Source organism: Bubalus bubalis, chromosome 11 (assembly GCF_019923935.1).
Source record: "Bubalus bubalis isolate 160015118507 breed Murrah chromosome 11, NDDB_SH_1, whole genome shotgun sequence".
NCBI lineage: Eukaryota > Metazoa > Chordata > Mammalia > Artiodactyla > Bovidae > Bubalus > Bubalus bubalis.
The window spans coordinates 50,425,127-50,452,938 of record NC_059167.1 but is presented as its reverse complement, the minus strand read 5'-3'; the positions used below and the strand labels follow the sequence as shown (position 1 = coordinate 50,452,938).

Here is a 27,812-nt window from a genome sequence, read left to right as displayed (position 1 = left end):
TTACAGCTGCTCCCCATCACTGGCACTATGACCTCAGCTCCACCTCCTGTCAGATCAGCAATGGCATTAGATTCTCATAGGAACATGAACTCTACTGTAAACTGTGCATGTGAGGGATCTAGGTTGTGCACTCCCTATGAGAATCTAATGCCTGGTGATTTGAGTTGGAGCTGAAGCGGTGATGCTAAGCACTGGGGAGCAGCTGCAAATACACATTATTAGCAGAGAAATTTGACTGCACAGAGACTGTAATAAATCTATTGCTTGCAAACTCATATCAAAACTCCCAGATGGGCCATCTAGTTGCAGGAAAATGAGCTCAGGGCTCCCATTGATACTGCATTATGGTGAGTTGTATAATTATTATAAATTAGATCACAAAGTAACAACAATAGAAATAAAGTGCACGATAAACGTAATGCACTTGAATCAACCCCCCAACCTTGCCCTGGTCTGTGGAAAAACTGTCTTCCACAAAACCAGTCGTGAAAAAGGTGGGGGACCACTGCTCTAGGGCATGTACATACATTAAATCAGGGGAAAGTGAAAGTTGCTCAGTCGTGTCCAACTCTTTGCAACCCCAAGGAATTCTCCAGGCCAGAATACTGGGGTGGGTATCCAATCCCTTCTCCAGCGGATCTTCTCAACCTTGGAATTGAACCAGGGTCTCCTGCATTTCAGGCAGATTCTTTACCAGCTGAACTACCAGGGAAGCCCCATTAAAGCGGGGGAGCCTCTGCAATTCCAGGGTGGAGCTGCACTGCACAGACTAAGACTTAGCTCCTCAAGAATCTAGCTAGCAGGCACTAATAAGCTCAGAAGAAACTTACAGAGAATCATCCAGGTAACAAGAGCAACTCTGGCTCTCCCAAAGCACCAAACACAAAACACATAAGCAAATTTTATGAAAATATACCCCATTCTGCTATTTATCTAAGGAGATGCCTGTGGCTTCCCCTGTCCAGTTCAGGGCTATTAGAAACACCTCCACACACACACATCACTGTTGCTATTGGCAACCCCTCTAGGTCTTCCTGGAGCCTCCTGCCAGCTTCTTCACAGCAGCCCTTGTGAGCCTACTCCTGTTTCCTGCCCTTACTCTCTCACATTTCTCAATTGTTCTGACGATAACGCAGTTCCTCTTCCCACACTTATCTTTTCCAGGATATATCTGTGTTTCATGTTGCCTTTTGTGTACTGCCACCAATGCATGTCAAGAAACTAAGTTTTTATGGTCCACTCTACACCAACACGCTGTTATCTGTAACTGGGGGCCGCTGCTTAAATGGACTCTGCTGTACAAATCCAATCAGATTACACCTCACCGTATCACTGAGTAGCACTTGAAGTTTCCAGGGTAGAGACCAAAAGGCACAGAGAGATTTCAAAAACTTCATCACCTCTGAGGCTTTACTGTCAATTATATCAAGCCAAAGAAGTAGGAGAAAACATATTGCTGCTTTCTGGTCACTCAGTCATGTCTGATTCTTTGCGACCCCAAGGACGGTGGCCCGCCAGCCTCCTCTGTCTGTGGGATTTCCCAGGCCAAGAATACTGGAGTGGGTTGCCATTTCCTTCTCCAGGGAATCTTCCAGACCCAGGGATCAAACCCATGTCTCCTGCATTGGCAGGCGAATTCTTTACCATTGAGCCACCAATGATACAAGAGTAAAACATATAAACCTCAAAATATATGCAAACGTCCACCAGAGATGCACATGCCAGTCTGCAGACTCCCATGAAAGAAAACAAAGGAAAACTCTGGGTACGCAGAATCAGCCCCTTCAAAACCTATACACATCCAGGCTAGCTTCATATGAAGCCACAAGAGATAAAGACCTAGTACGGATGTATATTTGGGGGTGGATGGGGAGGAGTAGGGGGGTTAGGCTAAAAAGACTGACTATTTGGTACTAACTACATAATAAGAATTATGCTAAGCACTTCTAAAAATCATAGGAGATGAATACTATTGTTCTCATTAATTAAAAAAAGAACTGGAGTTCTGAGATGCTATTAATAACATGCCTAAGATCACCTAGCATATAAGTGATAGAGCCAAGATGAGACCCAGACTGGATAACAATGCTGGTTCCCTTCACTGTACAGCCTCTGCAGGCCTGACAACAAAACTACACGCTCCAGAGAGGCTGAGGAGCAAGCGGTGTGGCTGTGCTCTGTCTCTCGGATGCAAGTGAAAAGATGGGATTCAGTTGGAAGTGCCTAGAAGGAGGTCAACCTGTTTAAATGGAAGCAAAGAAACTTGCCCAGAACCTGAAAAGACAACAAGGAAAGTTGAGAAGAAAAGGAAGCATGCTCTGGGAGCTGGCTGTTCACAGCAACAGGCCAGAGACGGTCCTGACAGGAGGGCCACAGAAAGACACAGACCAGAACATCCAGAGCCACTCACAGGTCCACAGAACTTCTTCACAGACCACCTACCCATAGGTATTCCATGTCAACAGGAGAAAAAACACTGATCTAGACCCTTTGCACAAAAGTTTCCACAGAAGCCCTTGCTCACTGAAAAGACAAGTAAAGGTCATATATCAAAACTACAGCTGACAATCCAAAAATCAAACATAAAAGAAAGAAAAGAAATGGGAATTCCATGACAGTCCAGTGGTTAGGACTCCTTGCTTCCACTGCAGGGAGCACGGGTTTGATCCCCAGTCAGGAAACTAAGCTCTCACATGCTACATGGTGTGCCCTCCCCTCAAAAAAACGTACAGCTGACAAAGAATTACGTCATTTTTTCCACAGAAAGATGGCCTAGAAATTGTAACACAGCTGGTCAGAATCATCATTTTCTTTACTGTGTATAATATTCAGTAACATCACTTCAAAATAAGCTTATACTTATGTTAGAGATGTTATTTCTGAGCAGCAGTCTACCCCTAAACCAACAAGATTTCATAACCAGAATATTTTACTGATACCTAAGTACTTGCATCTTGGTAAATGTCAGGGATAAAACACCATTGGGCTTCCCTGGTGGCTCAGACGGTACAGCGTCTGTCTACAATGTGGGAGACCTGGGTTCGAGCCCTGGGTTGGGAAGATCCCCTGGAGAAGGAAATGGCAATCCACTCCAGTACTCTTGCCTGGAAAATCCCACGGACAGAGGAGCCTAGTAGGCTACAGTCTATGGGGTTGCTAAGAGTTGGACACAACTGAGGACTTCACTTACTTACTTACCAAAACAAAGGGAAACATACTCAGGGTCAAAGAAATGACTGACCAGTTGAGCTATAATTATTTTTGTATCTTAAATTTAAAAAGAAATTAAAAACTATCAGTTGGTTACTTAAGAATAACAAAGTCATTCTATTCTTGGTCAATTATTAATATCTGTCTTATCCTAAGAGAATAGGCATTTTCTACTATGTCTTCCTTTCTTCTTTCTTTCCTTTAATCTTTTTTTTTTTTTTAAATAATGATTCTATCCTCTTTTCATACTGACTCCATATAGAGGCCCAATGTCATTTAACAGACTGCACAGTATTAAAAGATATTTCCTGAAAAATCTTGTGCATTATGCAGGCCTCACAAAATACAGGGCCTTCAAGCTTTTCCAAGCACTCAAAAGCAGAAGTGTTTAATGTTCGCTGAGTTTAAGAGTCTATTCTAAGCCAAGTTCAGTGGAAAAGTTGGCTACAACTATAATCTGTTATCAGATTCCCCCTAGCCACTTTTTATTAAGATATGAAGAATAAACTGAAAGTGATGAGGAGATGGGGTCTATTTAATTTGATATAAAAACCATAGATCATTTTTTAAATGTCACTGACATGTCAAAGGAAATTGATAAAAATACTGAGGACAATTTTCCAGATGGAGAGAAACCCATTTTGGCACAGAGAAGCTCACTGTGTCCAAACTTATCCTGCAGAAAGGCAGCAGTAGAAGATATAGCTCCCATTACATGAAAGAGGTAAATAACCAGAAAGCCAGCAACACCAGGAACATTTTTAAGAAAAAATGTGCTCTGTTTCCCTTTCCTGAGAGTCTCATTATTAGCCTCCACCTGAAAACACATCACCAAAACTGCAGCTCATATCACAGTTGCTGTGTACTATGTGTAACCATGTGCTAGTCACTCAGTCGTATACGACTCTTTGTGACCCCATGGACTGCAGCCCACCAGGCTCCTCTGTCCACGGAATTTCCCAGGCAAGAATACTGGAGTGGGTTGCCATTCCTTCTTCCAGTGGACAATTTGTCAGAACTGTTTACTTTGACCCATCCATCTTAGGTGGCCCTGCATGGCATGGCTCATAGCTTCACTGAGTTATGCAAGCCACTTCACCATGACAAGGCTGTGATCCATGAAGGGGATATGATAATAGTATTGTAGTTATAAGAAAATTATCTAACGATTTAAATGCATGCTGAACAGCTTAGGGGTGCAATGTGGTATTATCTGTAAATTCCCTTGAAAAAGTTCATCAAGATGAATAGATAGATGAATTTTTAAAAAACAAACAAAGTTGAACGGCCGGACAGAAGAAAAAATGGAGTAAACACGGAAACATGCTGACAACTGTTGGATTTGGACTGGGACTCCATGTGAGTTAACACATGATGCTCTCACAAAAGGGAACCATACTCACCAGCAGAACAAGCACACAACAGACAACGGCTCCCCGTTCCCCCACCCACCCCACACCTCCAGCCCCAGCTTACCTCGATCAGAGCCCCCTTCTCCCTGTCCTCAGATTGTTTCGCACTGTCCAACTCATCATGCATTTCCGAGAGCTGATCTTGGAGATCTCTGATTTCAGTCTGGTGCTGCTCCCGTTCCATTTTCACCTGGAACAGCCTGGCAGAAAAGGAAACCCATGAGAGAGATTCTCTTGGTCTCTGCTTATTTTCATCCAGTCTGCTTTCAGACCTTCAGATGGTCAAATAGAGTCATCTAAGTCCCCAGGTAGCCTCCCATTCTCTGTTCTGCGCTGAACAAGATATCACAAACCAGAAAGGCACTGGTAAGAACTATACCTGCAGTCTAATTGCCCAAGGAGAAGACAAGTGAGAACTCAAGCCATTGTAATGGGAAAGGTTATACAGCGATATTTCTTCCCCAAAAGGAGACCACAGGGTACTAGAATTTGGATACAGAAGATAAGGAATTAGGCACAACTTTTATGATAAATGTTTTCACTAAAGGCACCTGACTCTGTACCAACCCCACCCTCAGTACTCCAGACCAGTAGAGTCAGCAAATTATGGCCCGTGGGCCAATCAGGCCCACTGCCTGCTTTTGTAAATAAAGTTTTATTGGAACAAAACCATGCTCATTCATGTATTGCTTATGGTCATTTGCACAATACAATGGCAGAAATGAACAATTTCATACAGTATGGTCCATAAACTCTAAAACATTTATTATCTAACAGAGAAAAGTTTGCTGACCTCTGTTCCAAATTAAACTCACAGCTGTTCTACCTTTTTTATTTTGTAAAGTCTTTCAGTTCAGTTGCTCAGTTGTACCCTACTCTTTGCGACCCCATGGACTGCAGCACGTCAGGTTTCCCTGTCCATCACCAACTACAGGAGCCTACTCCAACTCATATCCATTGAGCCAGTGACGCCATCCAACCATCTCATCCTCTGCCATACCCTTCTCCTTTCACCTCCAATCTTTCCCAGCATCAGAGTCTTTTCAAATGAGTCAGTTTTTCACATCAAGTGGCCAAATGACTGGAGATTCAGTTTCAGCATTAGTCCTTCCAATGAATATTCGGGACTGATTTCCTTTAGGATGGACTGGTTAGATCTCCTTGCTGTCCAAAGGACTCTCAAGAATCTTCTCCAACACCACAGTTCAAAAGCATCAATTCTTTGGTGCTCAGCTTTCTTTATAGTCCAATTCTCACATCCATATATGACTACTGGAAAAACCATAGCTTTGACAAGACTGACCTTATTTGACAAAGTAATGTCTCTGCTTTTTAATATGCTGTCTAGGTTGGTCATGAAGAAGGAAATGGCAACCCACTCCAGTGTTCTTGCCTGGAGAATCCCAGGGATGGGGGAGCCTGGTGGGCTCACACAGAGCCTGGTCCGACTCACACAGAGTCGGACACGACTGAAGTGATGCAGCAGCAGGTTGGTCATAGCTTTTCTTCCAAGAAGCAAGCATCTTTTAATTTCATGCTGGCAGTCACTGTCTGCAGTGATTTTGGAGCCCAAAAGAAAGGAAAGTCTTTCACTGTTTCCACTGTTTCCCCATATATTTGCAAAGAAGTGATGGGACTGAATGACATGATCTTAGTTTTCTGAATGTTGTTTTAAGCCTACTTTTTCACTCTCCTCTTTAACTTTCATCAAGAGGCTCTTTAGTTCTTTTTTTCTGGCCTAAGTGTGGTGTCATCTGCATATCTAAAGTTATTGATATTTCTCCTGGCAATCTTGATTTCAGCTTGTGCTTCATCCAATCCAGCATTTCTCATGATGTGCTCTGCATATAATTGAAATAAGCAGGGTGACAATATACAGCCTTGTCATACTCCTTTCCTGAGTTGGAACCAGTCTGTTGTTTCATGTCCAGTTCTAACTGTTGCTTCCTGACCTGCATACAGATATCTCAGAAGGCAGATCAGGTGGTCTGGTATTCCCATCTCTTTAAGAATTTTTCAGTTTGTTGTGATTCACATAAATGCTTTGGCATAGTCAATAAAGCCAAAGTAGGTGTTTTTTTGGAACTCTCTCGCTTTTTTGATGATCCAGCAGATGTTGACAATTTGATCTCTGGTTCCTCTGCCTTTTCTAAATCCAGCTTGAGCATCTGGAAGTTCACAGTTCACATACTGTTGAAGCCTGGTTTGGAGAATTTTGAGCATTAATTTGCTAGCGTGTAAAATGAGTGCAATCGTGAGGTAGTTTGAGCATTCTTTGGCATTGCCTTTCTTTGGAATTGGAACAAAAACTGAACTTTTCCAGTCCTGTAGCCACTGCTGAGTTTTTCAAATTTGCTGGCATACTGAGTACAGCGCTTTCACAGCATCATCTTTTAGGATCTGAAATAGCTCAACTCGAATTCCATCACCTCCACTAGCTTTGTTCGTAGTGATGTTTCCTAAGGCCCACTTGACTTCACATTCCAGGATGTGTAGCTCTAGGTGAGTGATCACACCATCGTGATTATCTGGATTGTGAAGATCTTTTTTGTACAGTTCTTCTGTGTATTCTTGCCACCTCTTCTTAATATGTTTCTGTTAGGTCCATACCATTTCTGTCCTTTATTGAGCCCATCTTTGCATGAAATGCTCCCTTGGTATCTCTGATTTTCTTGAAGAGATCTCTAGTCTTTCCCATTCTACTGTTTTCCTCCATTTCTTTGCATTGATTGCAGAGAAAGGCTTTCTTATCTCTCCTTGCTATTCTTTGGAACTCTGCATTCAAATGGGTATATCTTTCCTTTTCTCCTTTGCCTTTCACTTCTCTTCATAGCTATTTGTAAGGCCTCCTCAGATAGCCATTTTGCCTTTTTGCATTTCTTTTTCTTGGGGATGGTCTTGATCCCTGCCTCCTGTACAATGTCACGAACCTCCGTCCGTAGTTCTTCAGGCACTCTATCAGGTCTAATCCCTTGAATTTATTTGTCACTCCCACTGTATAATCATAAGGGATTTGATTTAGGTCATACCTGAATAGTCTAGTGGTTTTTCCCTACTTTCTTCAATTTAAGTCTGAATTTGGCAATAAGGAATTCATGATCTGAGCCACAGTCAGCTTCCAATCTTGTTTTTGCTGACTGCATAGAGCTTCTCCATCTTTGGCCGCAAGGAATATAATCAATCTGATTTCGGTGTTGACCATCTCGTAATGTCCATGTGTAGAGTCTTCTCCTGTGTTGTTGGAAGAGGTTGTTTGCTATGACCAGTGCATTCTCTTGGCAAAACTCTACTAGCCTTTGCTCTGCTTCGTTCTGTACTCCAAGGCCAAATTTGCCTGTTACTCCAGGTATTTCTGGACTTCCTACTTTTGCATTCCAGTCCCCTATAATGAAAAGGGCATCTTTTTGGGGTGTTAGTTCTAGAAGGTCTTGTAGGTCTTCACAGGACCGTTCAACAACTTCTTCATCTTCTTCTATGGGGCATATACTTAGATTACTGTGATATTGAATGGTTTGCCATGGAAATGAACAGAGATCATTCTGTCATTTTTGAGACTGCATCCAAGTACTGCATTTTGGACTCTTGTTGACTATGATGGCTACTCCATCTCTTCTAAGGGATTCTTGCCCATAGCAGTAGATATAATGGTCATCTGAGTTAAATTCACCCATTCCAGTCCATTTTAGTTCCATGATTTCTAAAATGTTGCCGTTCACTCTTGCCATCTCCTGTTTGACCACTTCCAATTTGTCTTGATTCATGAACCTAACATTCCAGGTTCCTATGCAACATTGCTCTTTACAGCATCAGTCTTTACTTCCATCTCCAGTCACATCCACAACTGGGTGTTGTTGCTTTGGTTCCATCTCTTCATTCTTTCTGGAGTTATTTCTCCACTGATCTCCAGTAGCATATTGGGCACCTACCAACCTGGGGAGTTCATCTTTCAGTGTCCTATGTTTTTGCCTTTTCATACTGTTCATGGGGTTCTCAAGGCAAGAATACTGAAGTGATTTGCCATTCCCTTCTCCAGTGGAGCACGTTTTGTCAGAACTCTCCACCATGACCCTTCTGTCATTTCAAGCCTACACAGCATGGCTCATAGTGTCATTGAGTTAGACAAGGCAGTGGTCCATGTGATCAGATTGGTTAGCTTTCTGTGACGGAAAACCAGTCTGTCTGCCCTTTGTTGGAGAAGGATAAGAGGCTTATGGAAGCTTTCTGATGGGAGAGACTGACTGAGGGGGAAACTGGGCCCTGTTCTGATGGGCAGGGCCATGCTCAGAAAATCTTTAATCCAATTTTCTGTTGATGGGTAGGGCTGTGTTCCCTCCCTGCTATTTGACCTGAAGCCAAACTATGGTGGAGGTAATGAAGATAAAGGCAACCTCCTTCAAAAGGCCCCATGCACACACTGCTACACTCAGTGCCCCTGACCCTGCAGCAGGCCACTGCCGACCCACGCCTCTGCCAGAGACTCCTGAACACTCACGGGCAAGTCTGGGTCAGTCTCTTGTGGGGTCCCTGCTCCTTTCTCCTGCGTCCTGGTGCACTCAAGGTTCTGTTTGTGCCCTCCAAGACTGTGTTTCCCCAGTCCTGTGTAAGTTCCGGGGGCTCTATGGTGGGGTTAATGGCAACCTCCTCCAAGAGGGCTTATGCCATACCCAGGTCTACTGCACCCAGAGCCCCTGCAGCAGTCCACTGCTGACCCGTACCTCCCCAGAGACACTCAAACACAGTGAAGTCTTTACTACACTCTAAATTTCAGGGTTTTTTTCTTTTCAACCTCTTTTCTGAAATTAGCCTCTAAGAATATTTTAAAAGCACACACCACACCATCAAAATGGCAAAGGTAATGAAATGCTTTTATGATACAATGTCCTATTGTTCTTGAATTTCCCTCTAGATTTCACTCCTGCTTAACCTCTCACATAAGGCTTCTGTCACGGCCAGTGGACTTCACGGCACCATTCATTTCAGACCTTCATTTCAAGTCCTTTTGTCACAGATTTTTTTTTTCAGATTAGAATACAATTTATTGAGATGCAGCTCACACATTCAGACATCCCACATGTTATACATGCTCATTCTGTATTTCACACAGATTTAATCAGATATAAAACACTCACAATGAGGTATTCAAAGTATTCCTTTGTATATGCCACATTTGTTCATATGACATACACATTCATTTAGACATTCTCCTCATACAACTGGGTCAAGTATTTTACTTGTATGTTCTTAAATCATTGCTAGAATCCCAACAATCACATAAATGTGGGCTCTCTGGTTTCTTGTTCATGGATTTCTACATGTGGACAGGTTTTCATCTACACAGACTCTTTAGATAGGATGGGGAAGTTGTGCAACAAGAGCAAGTGGGAAAAAAACGGTGGTGGGTCTATTGCTAATCTTTCTCTTTTAAATCTCTTGAAATGAATAAAATATCCACTGTCACAGATTTTAATACAACAAAATGGCAGGGCCGTTTGGGCATGATTTTCTCTCTCTAAAGACACAAAAGAAGTATAAACACTGGTCACAAAAGCCAGCATCGTCCAGGATAAAACTCTGAATGCAGAAGACTGTGGAGGCCACATGACATTGCTTTGTAGAGACTGGACTCAGGCTCTTAAAGTATCTCTAGATACAGCACTCAGGATCCCCAGCTGCTCACTTACCTGCCATGAGATCCACTTTAAGGGCTAGAATTTTATAAAACATCCTTTGAGGTACACAAATAATTTTTAAATTCTGCTTACCAGTCTACACGTCACTGGTTTTACAATTTTGCAAGGGTAAGAGGGAGAAAAGGCAGATTCAGCAGCCCCTATGAAGATCTGGAAGGTTGCGGAGAATTAAACAGACAGAAAGAATCTGGCTCCATGGGCTCAGGAGCCTGGGTGGGGAGGGCTCAGACTCTGGGCCCACACTTACTCCTCCAGGTGTCTCCGGAGCGCCCCCTCACTTTCCTCCAGCCGCCGCTGCAGCACAGTGCTCTCCTCCACCTTGCTGTCATGCTGGCTTTGCAACACTTCTAAGTCTGCTTTCATTCTGTCTCTCTCTTCTTTGATGTTCTGCTGATTCTAAAACAAATGTGTGTGAGTTAAAGCACCTCCACTGTACACTAATGTCACCCCACTGAATCCTGAATCTCAGATGGACTCCATGTCTCTGCACTTAGATTATTAAACAACCTGATGGAACTGTGCAATTCAGGCATCTGCTAAGTTGCTTCAGTCGTGTCTGACTCTGTGCAACCCCATAGACGGCAGCCCACCAGGCTCCGCCGCCCCTGGGATTCTCCAGGCAAGAACACTGGAGTGGGTTACCATTTCCTTCTCCAATGCATGAAAGTGAAAAGTGAAAGGGAAGTCGCTCAGTCGTGTCCGACTCTTAGCGACTCCATGGACTGCAGCCTACCAGGCTCCTCCGTCCATGAGATTTTCCAGGCAAGAATACTGGAGTGGGGTGCCATTGCCTTCTCCAAATTAAGGCATAAGAGTTCACAACTAGAAAGAATACTGAACACTTAATGAATTGTAATACTTCTAAAAGAAAAACAAACACATCTTAATCACATTCTGCTATTTCTACTACTTAGTCCAGACATTTTATATACATTTAGTTTCCAATTTGCCCATCTGAATCCAACAGCATTTCTGTTACTCTGTCAAAGCCAACATTCTCTACATGCTTTGGTTCAGTTCAGTCACTCAGTCGTGTCCAACTCTTTGCAAACCCATAGACTGCAGCTTCCCTGTCCATCATCAACTCCAGGAGCCTACTCAAACTCATGTCCATCAAGTCGGTGATGCCATCCAACCATCTCATCCTCCGTCGTCCCCTTCTCCTCCCACCTTCAATCCCTCCCAGCATCAGGGTCTTTTCCAATGAGTTCTTCGCATCAGGTGGCCAAAGTATTGGAGTTTCAGCTTCAGCATCAGCCCTTCCAATGAATATTCAGGACTGATTTCCTTTAGGATGGACTGGTTGGATCTCCTTGCAGTCCACAGGACTCTCAAGAGTCTTCTCCAGCACCACAGTTCAAAAATATCAATTCTTTGGTGCTCAGCTTTCTTTACAATCCAACTCTCACATCCATACATGACTACTGGAAAAACCATAGCTTTGCCTAGACAGACCTTTGTTGGTAAAGTAATGTCTCTGCTTTTTAATAGGCTGTCTAGGTTGGTCACAGCTTTTCTTCCAAGGAGCAAGCATCGTTTAATTTCATGGCTGCAGTCACCATTTGCAGCCATGATTTTGGTTACTTACCAAAAAAAAAAAAGTCTTCAGAAAACAGGAATTAAATTTACAGGAATTTGCTCAGTTTATGGGAAGAAAGTTTCTCTTGGGAAAAAACTTGTTTTCATTTCACTTGGACAACCCAAGGTACTTAAAATACTCTATCAATCAAGATAGAAAAGAATAAAATAGTACAAAGAAAAATCACAGGTACCTTGACTTCCAGTTGAAGCTGTGTCTGAAGTTCAGCCACTTCTGTGGTCAACTTGTTCTTCTGTTCCAAGAGATCTTTGACTTCAGATGAAGAATTAGAAGCCTACAATCAATTGCAAAGATATTAAATGTTCAAGGTGCTTTATTTTTTTTTTCTTGTATAGATTTAACAGGATGACACTCTCAAAAGGAGTTGGCTAAAACCCTATAGCAAAGTGGTTAGAAAATTACAAATAAAAGGAAGGGGAAAGCAGAAATGAAAACCAGAAAAGGCAGTGTCTTGGCTCTCATGCACCCAAATCCAGGTGTGAGCCATGTGTGAACCTAGAATGATGTACTTCCTCATCTGCTCCTGGGAAGCAGACCGGAAACCAACAATCAACAAAAACAGAGGCCCTCCTATTTTCTTAGGCAAAATGAGAACAATCCATCTCAGAAATACAAACCTAACCCAAGGAGAAAAATTGTAGGTTGTTCTTTTCCAAATAAAAACTGCCTGCTTCTCTGCTTTCCAGTATGGTTTCAGCCTATTAAGGGAGAGGGTTCTCTTGCAGGAAGTCACTTAACTGACACCAAAATATAAAATTCCAAAACCTTTGCCAGCAAATAATCAGATTCATAAGTGAGAGACACAGAGAGTAGAAAAATGTGGACAATTAAGCAGTCACAGTACTCTGACTGGAGCCAGAAGTCTAAGGGCCTAAGTTCACCTCATTATCTCTGGCTTGATTAAGAAGGAGCAGCTTCTTAACTGGTCTCCCTTCCTCTAATCTTACCTCTCTCCAAAAGCTACAAAGGAATGAATTTTTACAAACACACCACCACTCATGGCCATTTAAAAGTCCATCAGTGTTAACCTATCACCTTCTGCCTGAAATTGACATGATTTACAAGGTCCTTCCTATCTGGTGCCTGGTCCCCACATCCTAGCTCCCTCCTCCAGCTACACTAAACTACCTCCAGTCCCCTAAACATGACAAGTGCACATTTCTTTATATTTTATGTTTTTTGTGCTGTTCCCTCTACCTAGAATGCCCTGCCCTTCCCCCTTGTCTGGGAGAATTCTATGATATTTTGAGACAGCATTAGAGTTATTGACTCCAGAAGGGCTACCCCGACTTCCCCAGTTAAGGCTGGATACCCTTCATCTGGGACCACAATGACAATCTGAACATCAAGACCAAAGGATGCATTCTCCAAGAGAACATGCAGGTAAATGAAAAGCAACAGTCGTGGTGATGATTTGTATGTAAAAGTTTCAGCAAAAAAATTCTAACCTAATTGTAAAAACTGTTCAGTTCCTAAAGCCTGCCTACAAGCAAATCATACAATTTAACGGTTCCCCAGTGGGAACTGTGTGCCTGTGTGCATTTATATAACTTATATATTTACAAATTCAATACATAATATATAACAGAATATATGAAAAATAAGTATATAATATATAAATCTGTAACTATAAACAGTTATATGTAATAAATTAATCAATTAAATTTTTAAATGTTTTTATTTGATGCCAGAGCAGCAGTCATGGGAATACAGAACAACAGAGCAAAAAGGATAGTTGATGCCTTAAAATATTCTTCATTCATATGTTGCCAAAGTTAAAAAAGAAGCTATAGACATATTCCCTATTGCCTGCCTCTGGGTATCTCCTCTTTCCTTCCAGTGCAGAATACCCCCTCAACAAGGGAAAAGGGAAGATGCCCAAGCAAGAAATGGGCCCAAGTCAAGGTGGCACAGAATTGAGAGACAAGATTTTAGTCCTCCCTCATAAATCCTGCTTCCCTTCGTGGCACAAAGTATGTCCAGCATTTAGCAGATGCTCACTAAATAAGAGATGACTCCCTTAACCAAAAAAATTTCCCAAGTCCCAACTCAACAGTCCCAAGTCCCCAATATAATAAATTATAAACAGGCAGATTTTCTTAAAAAAAAAAAAAAAAAAATTTGGCCCCACTCCACTCCTTCCTCTCCCTTCAGCCCACACGGGTCAGCCCATCAGTCTCTCTTTCATATTCTCTAGTTTGATTCTCTAATTTTTTATTCTCTGAAGTTTGAGAATGTGTGTCCAAGCCTATTCATACTTACCTTTCAAACCTGCCTACTATAATGCTAGGGTTCTCCATCTAACGCTTCATTTTTCCTAGTCTTCTTTTCCCTTTCTAAATTTTACCACCTATCACTTTGTCCTGTTTTATTTTACAGATTTTTTTAAAAGTAAAATTTCTTAAAACCTTTCTAGAAAACAGGCAGATGCAAATTACCAACAGTGAAAGCATGCTGTTCCATCTTTGGTACTGCCTACTACACGGCAAACTCCCCACTTCCTGCGGCAACCAAAAGTACAGACTGAAGAAAGCAATCTGCCTGCCATGCTCCATGTGAAATGCCCTCTACAAAGCACCAAGCTTCTCCTTACTTGATTATTTCCTTGCGTGCTCCCTGCTGCTCGAGATTTCAAAGTCTGGATTTTCTCAAACACCAGGTTGACCTTCCTCTTAGTAGCATCATCATTATCGGTGCTTCTGGAAAAGACACAGCAGAAAAAAATTTAAAAAAATGAAGGCATAACCGTTAGTCTCAGACTATTTTATGTGCCACAACACACAAACAATAAGCCCTTTAAGAAGATAAACTGGGACTTGCTTGGTGATCCAGTGGTTAAGAATCTGCCTGCCAATGCAGGGGATGCTGGTTCAATCCCTGGTCCAGGAAGTTTCCACATGCCACAGGGTAACAAAGCCCATGTGCCACAAATACTGAGGCTCACATGCCTAAAGCCCATGCTCTGCAACGAGAGAAGCCCAGGCACCACAACCAGTGAGTAGGCCCGGCTCACCCCAACTAGAGAAAGCCCTCACGCAGCAATGAAGACCCAGCACAGCACAGACAAAAACGAAAAATAAAATTTAACCAAAAAAAAGATAAACTGCAAGAGGAACAAATTAAGGTTCAGACAGAACCCATGTGAGGAGAACAGGATGGATAGGGCATTTTTTCCCAAAGAATTGGTTCTATTTTAACACTTGATTTGGGAGACAGGTTTTCATTTCCAGACATGTGAAAGAGACACAGGTACATACTAAATAAGCTTGAAGATGACATCCAATAAACATTTAGTCATCTATTTCTTGCCTAAATTAAATGACAAATATTTATTCCAACACGGAATCTCTCCTATATGTGTGTGACACTATGAATGCCCCACAATGATATTAAATTTGTTTTAGCCTTTGTTTAAAAAAATAAATCCCCCAAGCCAAGGTTGTCAACACGGCTGCCCTCTGTCTAGACTTTCACAGGTAATGGTCAGATAAAGTTCTATTAACAGCTAGGCACCCTGCACCTTTTATCACACATACCTGACACTTAAGTTAATAAGTTTCCTTAAATAAGTGTCTCCCACTAAAGTCTGTCTCAGTCTCTCAGTAAATCAAGGGCCAAAAAAAACCAAAAGAATGTAGAGAAACCATTTTAAACGTTAAAAGTTCTTCTACTTTAATTTTCTCATGGTAAAACCCTTCACAGAAAGACACTAATAACTAGTTCTTAGTTAGCAGAATCTCTTTACTTTTTTTTCCTTCAAAAGAGCCCCTATCTTATATTTTGAATGACTCTGTCAGCTCTACATTACTGACAGAAAATTCTAAGCCACAATACAAAACTATGAAGTGTTCTGATACCAATGAGTATTTTTGCCAAGTGACTTTCAGTCATGTCAGAGTATAAAGCTTTTCTTCTTTTTAATCATATCTGATGAGAGAACTGAAACAGAAACTTCAAATTCCTGGCCTAGAATCCCAGCTTATTTGGTATCTAAGTAAGGACTGAAAACCAGATCATTCAAACTCAACCTTCCCAGATAAGTAAGTGGAAAGCACAGCTTTTAAATGACTCATACATGCTTTAAAAATAATGGAAGCAGGGGCTCCCCGCCAACGTCAACTCTGGGGAAAGGAGGTGTTTTTATTTGTAACTTATAATAAGGGACGATTGATTACATTTGTGTATACAGAGGCAAACTCAAGTCAATGACTGATTCAATTCAAAACTGAATAGACAGTCTTCCTAAAATCTTAGTGGAGAGTCATAGTCATTTTGAACTTTTAAAGTATGATGTCGTTCCCTACATTTCCTTCCCCTTCTTCACCCTCCTCCACCCAAGTCTCAAATGCTGTTATGAAAACTCCAGCCACGGAGCCCGAACCCTGAAATGGCTCACACAGGGCAGGAAGGAAGCACGAAACACAAGGTCTCAGAAGAGGAAAGTAAGAAGCCCACCATAAAGGACAATACTGTGCTCCTTGAAGGAAAATCACTAACCCTTCTTTGAGGTAATTGTAAAGTATCTGCTTGGCCGTCTCCTCGTTGGTTTGCTGAGTGAGCTCCTGCTGGCCTTTTAACAGATCCGGTGTGGCCTGGAACACAATGTCTGTTATTAGATCACAGGATGAAGCTTCCAGGAAGAAGGCAACACCCCACAGCAGAAGCTTCCAAACACATTCCTACTTTCCAGAAAGAATTCCTCAGGTAAGGATGCTCATTACAACTGGTTCCACCACTTAGTAGCCCTGTAACCCTGGGCAACGTACTTAACTTTTCCTCACCTCAATTTTTCACCTGTAAATAAAAGTTAATAACACCTTCCTTCATGGGGTTGGTGAGATCCTGTAATACATAACAAATAGTGCCTGGCACTTACCAACCTTATAATCGATCTTATCACTATCATTATCTTTTTATTGTTACTACCAAAACACTAAATGTACCACTCAAAGAAATTCCATCACTTCAGGATAAACCTGAATTAGGATTAACCTAATTTCTCAGGACAGAAATTAATCCAGTCACTCAATGTCATGAGGAAAATTAACACATCTAAACAAAACAAATCTAAGCATGGAGCCTCTCTTTGTTTTTTGAAAACAAATTCTGCATACTTTCAGATTTTACACAAACACAAAAAGAAAAATCGAGTCTCTCAATTATGTTTGATAAGTTACTGCACAAACAAGAACACGACAGGAATCTAGGGTTACTTAATTAGTTTAGAAAAATGAATGATTGGCAGGTCATAATCTGTAGGGGAAAACTCTAAAAAATAATACTAATTCAAGATGATACAATTACTGATTCAAGATGGAAGATACCTATTCCTTCAGCCAGGAATAGATGGAGATCGTTTAGAAGGGAAACAAAATGACTCCCACCAGAATTACCTGAGTATTTGAGGTGGAAGTAAACGTCTTCACGGAAATCCTCTTGGTCCCTGAATCAGGGGAAGTCGCCAGCGCCCGATTCTGTAACATCAGCGTAGCCGTGGCTGTTTTGATTTCCTCCTCCTTCTTAGTCTGTGCTGGGAGGGAGGATGTGCGCCCAGTCGGACTTTCCTGAGCACCTTTGTTTTCTGGAACTTTCCCGTCTTTGTTCTGCAGGGGCGGCCTGGGCTGGGCTCCCAGCAGCCTGGCGAAGGCGCGCCCCCCGCCTTGCCTGCCCCGGTGCTCCTGCGCACGCGGCGGGCACACCTGTGACGGCCGCAGCAGGTGTTCGCTGGACTTGCCCAGGTTCCTGCTGAATTCCGTTAGGTACTCCGAGTTCCCCTGGAGACCGAAAGGAAAGGCACTGTCCACACTTCGGGACCTTTTCCTGTCTTCTGGGTTGATCCTGTTTCTCTTCCCAGACCTGCCTCTTCTCTGCATCCCAGGTTTTTGGTCAAATTTTTCAATCAACTGATCCACGCCAGGAATCGATCCCGTGTCAATATCCCGCCCAGTTCCAGGCAAGAAGGGGATGTACCTTCTGTTTTCGTGACGATTCACATTGTCGGCATGGATGGCACATTCTTGATCATCGAGTAAAAATCTGTACAAAGAGTTGGCTGAAGTGGGAGTCGTGGATGATGAGGAGGATCTCCGGGACCGGGCTCCGTCCAGCACCGGCCCGGCTGAGTCCTGGCGCCGGAAGGGAAGCACATCCGGTCTGGTTTTCTTGGCTTCGGGGTGGGCTTGCAGGCTGGGGGTGGGCAGGGGCCTCCCGCTAGGGGCAAGAGCCTCCTCTGCCAGACATTCCTTGCTGCAGCTCTGAACGTTCACACACACCGAGGTCTGCTTTTTGGGGTCGTCGATGACCACGGAGCTGCACAGACGGATGGCCGTCACATTGGACCTGGCCGGGTCTTCGGAGGAAGGGCTGGTAGGCTGGGAATGGCTAGGTTTGGGCATGCAAGTCCAGGCCTTCTTATTGTTGGTCCCTTCTTCTCTTAAAGCTTTCAGCCAACTGGTTTCAGGAGGCTGGTGATTTTTCAAGCTCAACTCATTCTTTTCAGGATCATAGGGCTGTAGAAGCTCTGGATGCCTCTCAAAGTTCAGCATGGGGGATGCTTTCCTTGGCTCCTCTTTGCGCTCTAGAGCCCCATTCTTGCCCTCAAAGACAGAGGGCTGTTTCAGGTTTCTTACTGGGCCAGGTGGGGCATATGGGTTTTCTGGGAGCTGCAGTTCTTCTGCACTGCTCTCTTCCACCACAGACCCCTTGCTGGGATGGAGGGGCAGGTTGTTTATCATTGGAGCTGGAAACGATGGCCCGTTTTCAGAAAAAGACGTGCCTGCCAGACACTGCTCTGTGTTATTGAGGACTATGTAGGGGTGGCCATCAATGCCCTGGACCCGAATACTGACACCGTAGGAGCCTGCCTTAGCATGCTGGGAATTCCTGGACTTTCTGGTTTCATCACTTGCGAGTCTCAGATGGACACCATATTCCTGTTGCACATGTTGATATTCACCAAAATACAGCTCCATGGTTCACTGGTCCCACTACCAGGGAAAAAGATGGGGTAAAAAGAGGACATTAAGTTAAAATTACATCTCTTTAAATAAAGATTATGAGAGAAAACTTGCAAAGTTCAGGGAAAAGAAAACACTTTTAATATAATACCAAATGCTCTTTCAAACAGGCCCTTCTGGATGCCAGGGGCCCATGTGACCGTGGTGTTTGTCAACACCGAGCATGAACCCTGGCCTTAGGAGGGATGACTGGCGAGATGACTGATGCCTTTAGCACAGCTTAATTATTCTCTCTAGCTGTGCCGGTTGCCCTGTTTTTTTCCTTAGTTCATTTCCTCACACTTTGTCTATTTATTTTTAACCAGTAGGGTGTTCAAGCTTACCAGCATTTGAGAACAAGATACTTTTCCATGAAAATAATTAATAAGAGCTAAGGTATTCTGATGCTTATTTCTCTTTTTTCAAAACTTAATTTTCCTGTCAAAACCCTTTCAAGCTTCTTTATGCACAATGCTGCTTTGAAAGCTTTATAATTATTTATTTGGATACACTGTTTAAAACATTTTTTACTTTAAGGAATCAAACGGTAATGATTAAAAATAAATTTTTTTTTAAACAAAAAAGTTTAAGGAACATAAGGACCTGAAAAATGCTATTAAAACCTGAAAATTCAGGTCTCTTTATTTTCTGATGGGTCCTAATGCCAAGAATCACTGTCTTCACCCCTCTTGTGTGTGACCACCCTCGTCAAGAGACTGCATACAGATCACTAGGCAGGTCGCCCCAGCCGCCCCACACTCAGAGGTTCTCTCACCAGAAATTCACTACTCTCACTCTGAAAACTCCAACAGCCATGGAGAGGCAGGAAGAGCAAAAACAACTGGTCACAGAAAACTGCTATCTTATTTTTTTCACTGTTAGCAGCATTTTTAAGTTTTCTTTCTATTCTGGTGTCACTCTAGTAGCATATTCTCCAAGAAAATCATCTATTTGATCCACATTTTCAAATATATTTGCAGAGAATTTTGCAATGTATAAATCACTTCGTCTCCTCTATATTTCTTACTTTCTGGTTTCATTTGTGCTTTCTTCACCTATTACTTTTGCAGGTAAAATACACGTCTACATATTTTTTTTAAATTGTTGTTCCCCTAGAGAACTAGCTTAGACTTATCAATCATTTCTTTTTTTCTTAATTTTCTAATTTACTGAGGTCTAGTTTGATAATTATTCTTTCCTTCTGCTTTCCTTTATTCTGTTGTATTTCCAGTTTCTTGACTTGTATGCTTCATTTGTTTTTCACTCTTTCATCATAGTCCACAAATTTTGATATGTGACTATGTCAGGAATAGTGTTGGTTCCTAATGAACAGACGCCAAATAGCAACTTAAGAATTAGGATATTTTTCCCCCCAGAGATAGGAAGTTCAGAGCTGGAATAGATGCCAGGATATTTCTGAGGAATACCTCTTTTATCTTTCTACTCATCTACTTTTAGCATGTATTAGACAACTTATAATTACAAGATAGCTGATCCAGCATCACACACACAAGTTTATTAGGCCATACGCGTCAACCTTTTTAAAGAGCTTTCTTGGAGGGCTCACCCACCAGTAATCCCTTGCACCTTATTGGTGAGAACTTAATCATGGATGGGGATGAGGATGACTTGTAGGTCATCCCCACCTACAAGAAAGGATTGGGAAATAGGGTGGTTTTTTTTGTTTTTTTAAGCTGGTCATTGACACTCTCAAAGTCAATGTTCTGTTGGTAAAAAGAGAGGAGAATGGACATTGGGAAGGCAGCCAGTAGTTTCCACCATGGAAATGTTTCTATTATTATTTTCTAGATAGTTTCAATTCGTGGTTTTGATTTATTTGACAAAAAAGTTGTTTTTGAGGAAGTTTTTGCATATCTGGTGTGTTTGCTGTGTTGTTTTGGCTTGGGGGATCTTTATCTATGTTGTTAACTTATATTTGCACTGCATTATGGTCAGAAAATGAAGTCACCATAGTTCCCTGTGACTTCCACTGGTTAGGACTGCAGTGCTGAGGGCACAGGTTCAGTCCCCAGCTGGGGAACTAAGATCTGCAAACTGCATGGAGCAGCCAAAAAAACAAAGTGAAGTCACTATTCTTTCTTTCTTTTTAAGTGTATTGAGATTTCTTTTGTAGGCAAATACATAGATAATTTTTGTCAATGTTTAATTGGTGCTGGATGTGGTTTCTATTTTAAGCAATGGCATTTACAAAGTACAGGCTTCCCAGGTGGCACTAGTGGTAAAGAACCTACCTGCCAATGCAATATATATCCATTTAATATACCCTTAGCAATGATTTAGTTCAATTATACCACATGCGTTCACGCTTAGCCACTCAGTCGTGTCCAAATTTTTGCAATCCTTTTGGACTGTAGCCTGCCAGGCTCCTCTGTCCATGGGATTTTTCAGGTGAGAATACTGGAGTGGGTTGCCATTTCCTCTTCCAGGGGATCTTCTCAACCCAAGGATCAAATCTGGGTCTCCTGCATCACAGGTGGATTCTTTACCTGCTGAGCCATCAGGGAAGCCGTCCACATTTGTCTCTCTGATTTGTCTCGGGCCTTCCTGGGTATTTTGTCTCTTACCACTAGCTTAGCACCATCAGTTTGCTTGATGGTTATTTTAAATGTAAATCACGTTAGATATCACCTCTCATTTAACAGATAGGAACAGCTTCGATACACGTACCTGCAGTGTTCATCATCTCACCGATTCCAATGAGTTTATAATGTCTACTTGCATTTTCAGAGTGATATTACTAACATTTTAAATAATTTAATTTTTAACCAACATAAAATAAGATATAATGAAAACCTGTACTTTTCAGCTTCCTATCCCCAATCCTGATCACATTCCTCAGAGGAAACCAATTGCAAATTGTAGCTCTTTCTCCTCCATGTTGCTGACTAAAATACCTAGCTGCGATTTCTTAATCTATCATTTTTACATATTGTAGATGACACACACACGTACAACACATGAATTTCTCATTCTGTTAGCTTCCCAACAATAAAATCAAGAGCCAATTGTGTTTACATTATTGTGATAATATAATAATATATACTGAACAGCCAAATGGTAGACTCTGGTTACTTTTCCTTTCTCCTATAACTTTAATTTTTCTAGAGGTAGTAACTGCTGTTTTTGCTTATCTTGTTTTCTATATACCTACCCTTAAATCTCTTCATCAGCTATATCACATCCATTAGATGCTTTCCAGTATTAATTTGCAGATGATAAAAGTATCAGATTATTTGGTGATCTTCTCCCGTGATGACCTACCCTCCACCCCAACATTAGGTTTCAGCTGCTCTCTTCCCTTTGTGCTACATTGTTTCCCAAGTTCTTTGTCTGCCTCTTTCTTAGTTACTGAACTGTCCTGATGAAGCACAAGTCCAATAACTTTTTTTTTTTTGGCCACACCCCACAGCTTGTGGGATCTTAGTTCCTTGTCAAGAGATCAAACCTGTGCCTGATGTGCCACCAGAGAATTCCAATAACTTTTAAAGAAAAGGAAAAAATTGTTTGAGACTTTGTATTGTGAAAAACGACTTTATTCTATGCTTACTTTTGAATGATAGTCTAGCTGGATTTAGAATCCTGGTTATAACTTTCCCGTCAGATTTTTAAATATTACTTCATTATCTTCTAGGTTCTAAGGATGCTATTAAGAATTCTGATGCTATTATGATATCCTTTCCTCTGTGCGTGCCCTGTTTATTTTTTCTGAAAGTTTTTATGACCTTTTCTTTGTCCTTGGTGTTCCAAAATTTCAAAATGACATTACCCCATGAGGATTTTACTAAACTGGTGCTTTTACAAAACATGAGCACTTAACGTATTCCTTCAATCTGGAAATTCACTTTAGTGCTATGAAATGTTCTTACATTATTTCTGTGATAATGTTCAGAGAATCCTTTTCTTCTGTTCTTTGTGTTTGCATTATCAGTAATGTTGAGTCTTCTAGACTGAATTTCAATTTTTCATATTTCTTTTCTCATCTACTCCTATGCTCCATCTTTTTTTCTAATTTTTTTAGAAATACATCCTCAAATTCTTTTAAATTCAAGTATTTCATGTTTAATTTCCATTATTTCTTTATTCTTCTCTAACTGTTTTTCTTTCTTAAGTGCTGTTCGCATTTTGAACATGAAAACAGCTTCTCACTCTGAGAAGCTCTTTATTATAGTATATTATATTATAATTTTTTTCAAAAAATGCAGTTTCTCTGCTGTCTGCAACATCTCCATCTTCTGCAAGTTTTCTCCTTTCTGGTTTGTTTGGGCCCCCGTCTTTCATGTTGAAAGCCTTCCTAATATGACTTGGATCTTTGGCTGCCTGATCCTATTTAAGAAGGAAATATTAATATAATAGTAAAAGCAGGTTGGAGTATCTGTATATATGGAGAGGAATTATTAACTGGCAAACTTCCAAGTTATGTGGAAGGGAAAGTGCTGAGCTTTCCACTAAAGGATTCACACATTTCAGTATCTGGGGTCATTTTTCTCTGGAGCCAACTGATTTCCCAAGAATCCTCCAGTCCACTGCTGGGGCTGCAACAGGGCTGGCTGCTGGCCTTTGGGACAGGGCAGGGGGCCAACATGGAGGTCCCAGCATGAATTCAGCAGCCGTTTTCAGTCACCTATGACTGCTTCCAACATCCTTCTGTTTTCAGTCAGCCATGCCTGCTTCCAACATCATTCCAGTTCAGTTTCCCCAGAGAAGAGAGCTCTGATCTGCTGCTAGGGGGTGAGGGAAAGGGCAGGGGATGCCCAGATATCTGGTACAAAGCGGAGACCCTGGAAATCTAACTGCCCCAGTTCTCAAAGCACCTACGTATCGGGTTGGCCCTGAATCCTGCCTTCCACTGTAACCTATGCCTTCCATTTTTGAGCCACTCAGCAGCTCCACAGGCAAATCACCTCATTTATACACTGCAGGTACCTCAGGATGAAGCATCTCTCACCCTGCTGTTAATAATTACCACCCCACTTGCTTTCAGAGCTCTCCTCCACTAAGTCTCCACTGCCATTCTTTGTCTTTGGAGGTTTAATTTTTATTCCTTTACTATCTTCTGAGTGGGATTTTTTTTTTTACTCTTTTAGCCATGCCAAATAGCATGTGGGATCTTAGTTCCCCGACCAGGGATCAAACCCAAGCCTTCTGCACTGGCAACACACAGTCTTAATCACTGGACCACCAGGGAAGTCCCTGAGTGGGATTTTTGTAAAGGGGATTTCTAGCATATCCAGCTGGACAAAATTAATAATGTTTGTAAAACACTTAATCCTAGAACAAGAACAGCAAACGTAGCTTAGATGAAACAACGCACGCAGGCCAAGACCACAATGACCAAGGGGTGTGTCTTGATCTCTCATTTCCAAGCAGTGCTGGCATGTTTTATTCTGCATCTCTAGTAGAGTCCGTACTCATTAAAATTTATAACAAATATTATTTTTAACAGAAGAGCTTCTGTAAAAATTTATTCAGTGTGATGCTTTTTAAAAATATTTACTAAATGAAGTCATTTTACCCATAATCTCCTCTTACACTGAGGCTGAGTTTTCTATGAAAATATTTCTCCTAATATTTATTAATAAAATTCTTTTCTAAGGTTTGTAGTCCTTTTCATTAGCTGCTACACTACAGTCAACACTAATTACATTTCAATCTTTGAGTAAGGCTACCTTGGTTTATTACATTCTTAGCTCCCTGTTAGCAAATTAATCCGCATATGTGAATTTCATGAAATGTCCACAATTTACATTTCCTTGACAACAGACCTCAATCCGGGATTTTCACAGAATGACATTTCTCACCTGGGCACGGGTGTCATAAGCAAATGTGGATTTCCTTCCCAATCACAGTGTAAACACTGAATTAATGAATGGATTTAAGGACAGCTAATCTCTGTCTTCAGCCACTAGGCTGTATCACCCTCCTAATGCATTCTACCACAGCACACTTGTTCAGTCAGGGACTAAACCCAACCGAGGACTTACATAATTTGGCAGTAAATGCTGACCAACTGCCAGGATGTAACATTGTGGCACTTGGCAAATAAAAGAGGTGTTCTGGAGTGGAAATAATGCTTTTGGGAAAGACCGCTAAATGATGATAATTGCTTTAGTTAGCAAGATCAATGAGTGTGTGTGTAAGAACAAAGAGCTTAGCACTTGGCAGAACTATGAACATATGCCAGATAGAAACATTTCCTCTCTGGGCCATCACATGTTACCAGCTGAGCCTGGAGATTAGTCACAATGCCGGGCCACAACTCCCACCCCCACCCCCACCCCCCAACTCAAGTTCCCAGTGCCACCTCCAGCCCATTCCACCTCCGGCCCATCCCAGAGGCCCTCATGGCTACTGAAGATATTCAGCCAGATGATGAGAAACCTCCCCATGTGCTTTGCCGTCCATCCAGAGGACAGCAGTCCCCATCAGCCAGGCCCCAGCACCCAGTAGGGCACCTGGCACAGGACAGGGACTCTGTCTTTGGACATTTGCTTGGAATGAATAATTCTATCTGATCATGCAAGTCATTTGAGAGAGTGTTTAAAGTAGGCACAGGGAGCTGATGAGCCCGTGTACAGTCATAAACTTCATTCCAGAAAACAAGAAATGAGCCACCAACCAAAAATTAATTTCCCCTGAATGGGCTTTGGTGACTGCCTCATTCAGAGGGAAGCCACTGCCGGTCTGACAATACAAGTTAACACCTCTTATGAGTGGACAAAATGTTCACTCCAAAAGGACTTGCCTGTGGGACTGGTGGGAAGAATGAATTTTGTGCAGGAGTAGCCACATTAGACCCTCAACAACATAAAAGTGAAAATCAAAGTGTGGAACAGTCAACAACAAAGCAAAGTGCATACCAGTCTTTCAATGTACTCCCAAACAGGACAGAAAGAGGCAGCCTTGCCTAAAGTAAGCTTTATTTTCTATTTCTTTCTTCCTATCTATCAATCCCTCCATCCATCCATTCTGTAGGGGGAAAAAAACAACAACAAAGGAAACTAAACAAACTTATAAGATTTCAAAGGAAATGTCTTACACACAAGTCTTCAGAATTCCCTGAGAAAACAATTTCAGAAATAAACTGAGGCTTGAAAATGATGGCAGAGTGGCTGTCTACCTTACAGACTTAAGTATGATTTGAATGTCCTTAAATGAGCATGATGACCAAAACTTTTCTACCTGGGGTGGTGGGGGGGGAAGATTACAATACTGAGTGCTGTAGCTTCCCCTGAAAGTCACCTTGCACAAAAAGGGAGGGTGGCAAAGAGAAAAGAAAAGCCTGTAGGAAGGCTCCTTTTATACTATGGTTGTAGACTTTGAAGAATCAACCAGGGGTCTGAAGATCAGCGGTCACAGGGACTCACTACCCGGATCACAGTCAGGGCAGAGCATGGACACCAAGCTGGCCTCCCTGGGATCCTCACCTCACCTCTGAGGTGCAGCCCTCTACTGCCCCACCCCATGTATGGTCCCCCACCACATCAGTCTCTGCTCCACTTCTGGTTTTGATCCCACTCCTCTTTCATATTCCCCACTTTACCTTTAAAATTCAGTGGTCTTTTATACTTCACATGGTCTAAAAGAAATCAGAATTCACATCCAAAAAATGTTTCAGAAACGTTATTCGTCCTTCTTCCCCTCTTGACCCCTGAAGTTATTTCTAAAAGTTCTTCCGGGGCTTCCCTGGTGGCTCAGTGGTAAAGAATCTGCCTGTCAATGCAGGAGACATGGGTTTCGATCCCTGATCCAGGAAGACCCCACGTGCTACGAGGCAACTAAGCCAGTGCACCACAACTACTGAGCCTACTCTCTGGCATCTGCAAGCCACAAATACTGAGCCCACGTGCTGCAGCTACTGAAGCCTGTGTGCCTGCAGAGCTTCAAGAGAAGCCACAGCAATGAGAAGTCCGAACACCGAAACCAGAGAGTAGCCCCCACTTGACAAAACTAGCGAAAAGCCTGCACAACAATAAAGACCCAGAGCAGCAAAAATAAATAAATAAAAATTTTAAAGTTCTTCCACCAAGGCAAAGCTAAGACACCAAGTTTGCAATTCTGAAGACCAATAATGGAGAGAACAGCCAGGTGCAGGGGCTAGAAATGGGTCTAACACTGCTCTCAGATTAAATTCCAGCTCTGGACAAGTTGTTTAACTTCTCTGAGAGTTTTCCTATCTCTAAAGTCAGATTATTAATGGTGACTTCACAACGTACTTGGGAAGATTAAATCACAGATCGTATGCTAAATGAAGTAGGAAATAATAAGTGAAAAAGAAGTGCCGTGTGGCATTTATGGCCACAAGAAAGCTGACTTTGATCATAAAACATTTTTAAATATCTCTGAGGCAGAGGCTAAAAACCCCACTGGTTAACCAAACAGCATTAACCACCAGCATCCTGAAATAATTTATTAACTAATTAAGAAACCAGAGGGTTGAGAAATCTAAAGCACAGTGCTATGTCCAGAGTGGAAATTTAATAAATAGTTATTGACTGAATAAACGCATGTCTTTATGTTGCCAGGTCCACAGACAAGTTCTTAACCAGACATAACAGATCCATGACATATGTGCTACAGTTTCCATATGGAGCCTGAGCACAAAACATATCGATACAGCATTGTCATTGCATTTTTATGTCCAAATCTAACTTCAAAAGCCCCCCTCAAAACCACATACATGCAGTTACTGTCCATCAGTCCGTTTGTGTGCTCAGTCACTCAGTCGTGCCTGACTCTGTGTGACCCCATGGACTGCCAGGCTGCAACCACGCCAGGCTCTCTCTTACATCATCTTATCTGGTCAGATCCTTGCAGCCCCATTTGTGAGGGAGTCTGTTGATAATTTCTCCCATGGGAGATGCATAAGCTCTGAGAGACAGTAATT

At 42.0% G+C, this 27,812-nt stretch overlaps 1 protein-coding gene across 4 annotated transcripts in view; it reads right to left on the bottom strand.

Annotated features, from left to right (window-relative positions):
* CGNL1 (cingulin like 1) overlaps window positions 1-27,812 on the bottom strand; it is a 169,015-nt gene that overhangs the window by 90,261 nt on the left and 50,942 nt on the right. For all 4 annotated transcript variants that reach the window (XM_006048718.4, XM_006048719.4, XM_006048720.4 and 1 more), the window contains 6 exons: window positions 17,306-18,898; window positions 16,410-16,504; window positions 14,506-14,611; window positions 12,085-12,186; window positions 10,560-10,708; window positions 4,687-4,822 (listed from right to left, as the gene is read on the bottom strand). In XM_006048718.4, the coding sequence (XP_006048780.3) occupies window positions 4,687-4,822; window positions 10,560-10,708; window positions 12,085-12,186; window positions 14,506-14,611; window positions 16,410-16,504; window positions 17,306-18,883 (2,166 nt within the window). In that variant the 5' untranslated portion in view covers window positions 18,884-18,898. The remainder of the gene's footprint in view (window positions 1-4,686; window positions 4,823-10,559; window positions 10,709-12,084; window positions 12,187-14,505; window positions 14,612-16,409; window positions 16,505-17,305; window positions 18,899-27,812) is intronic.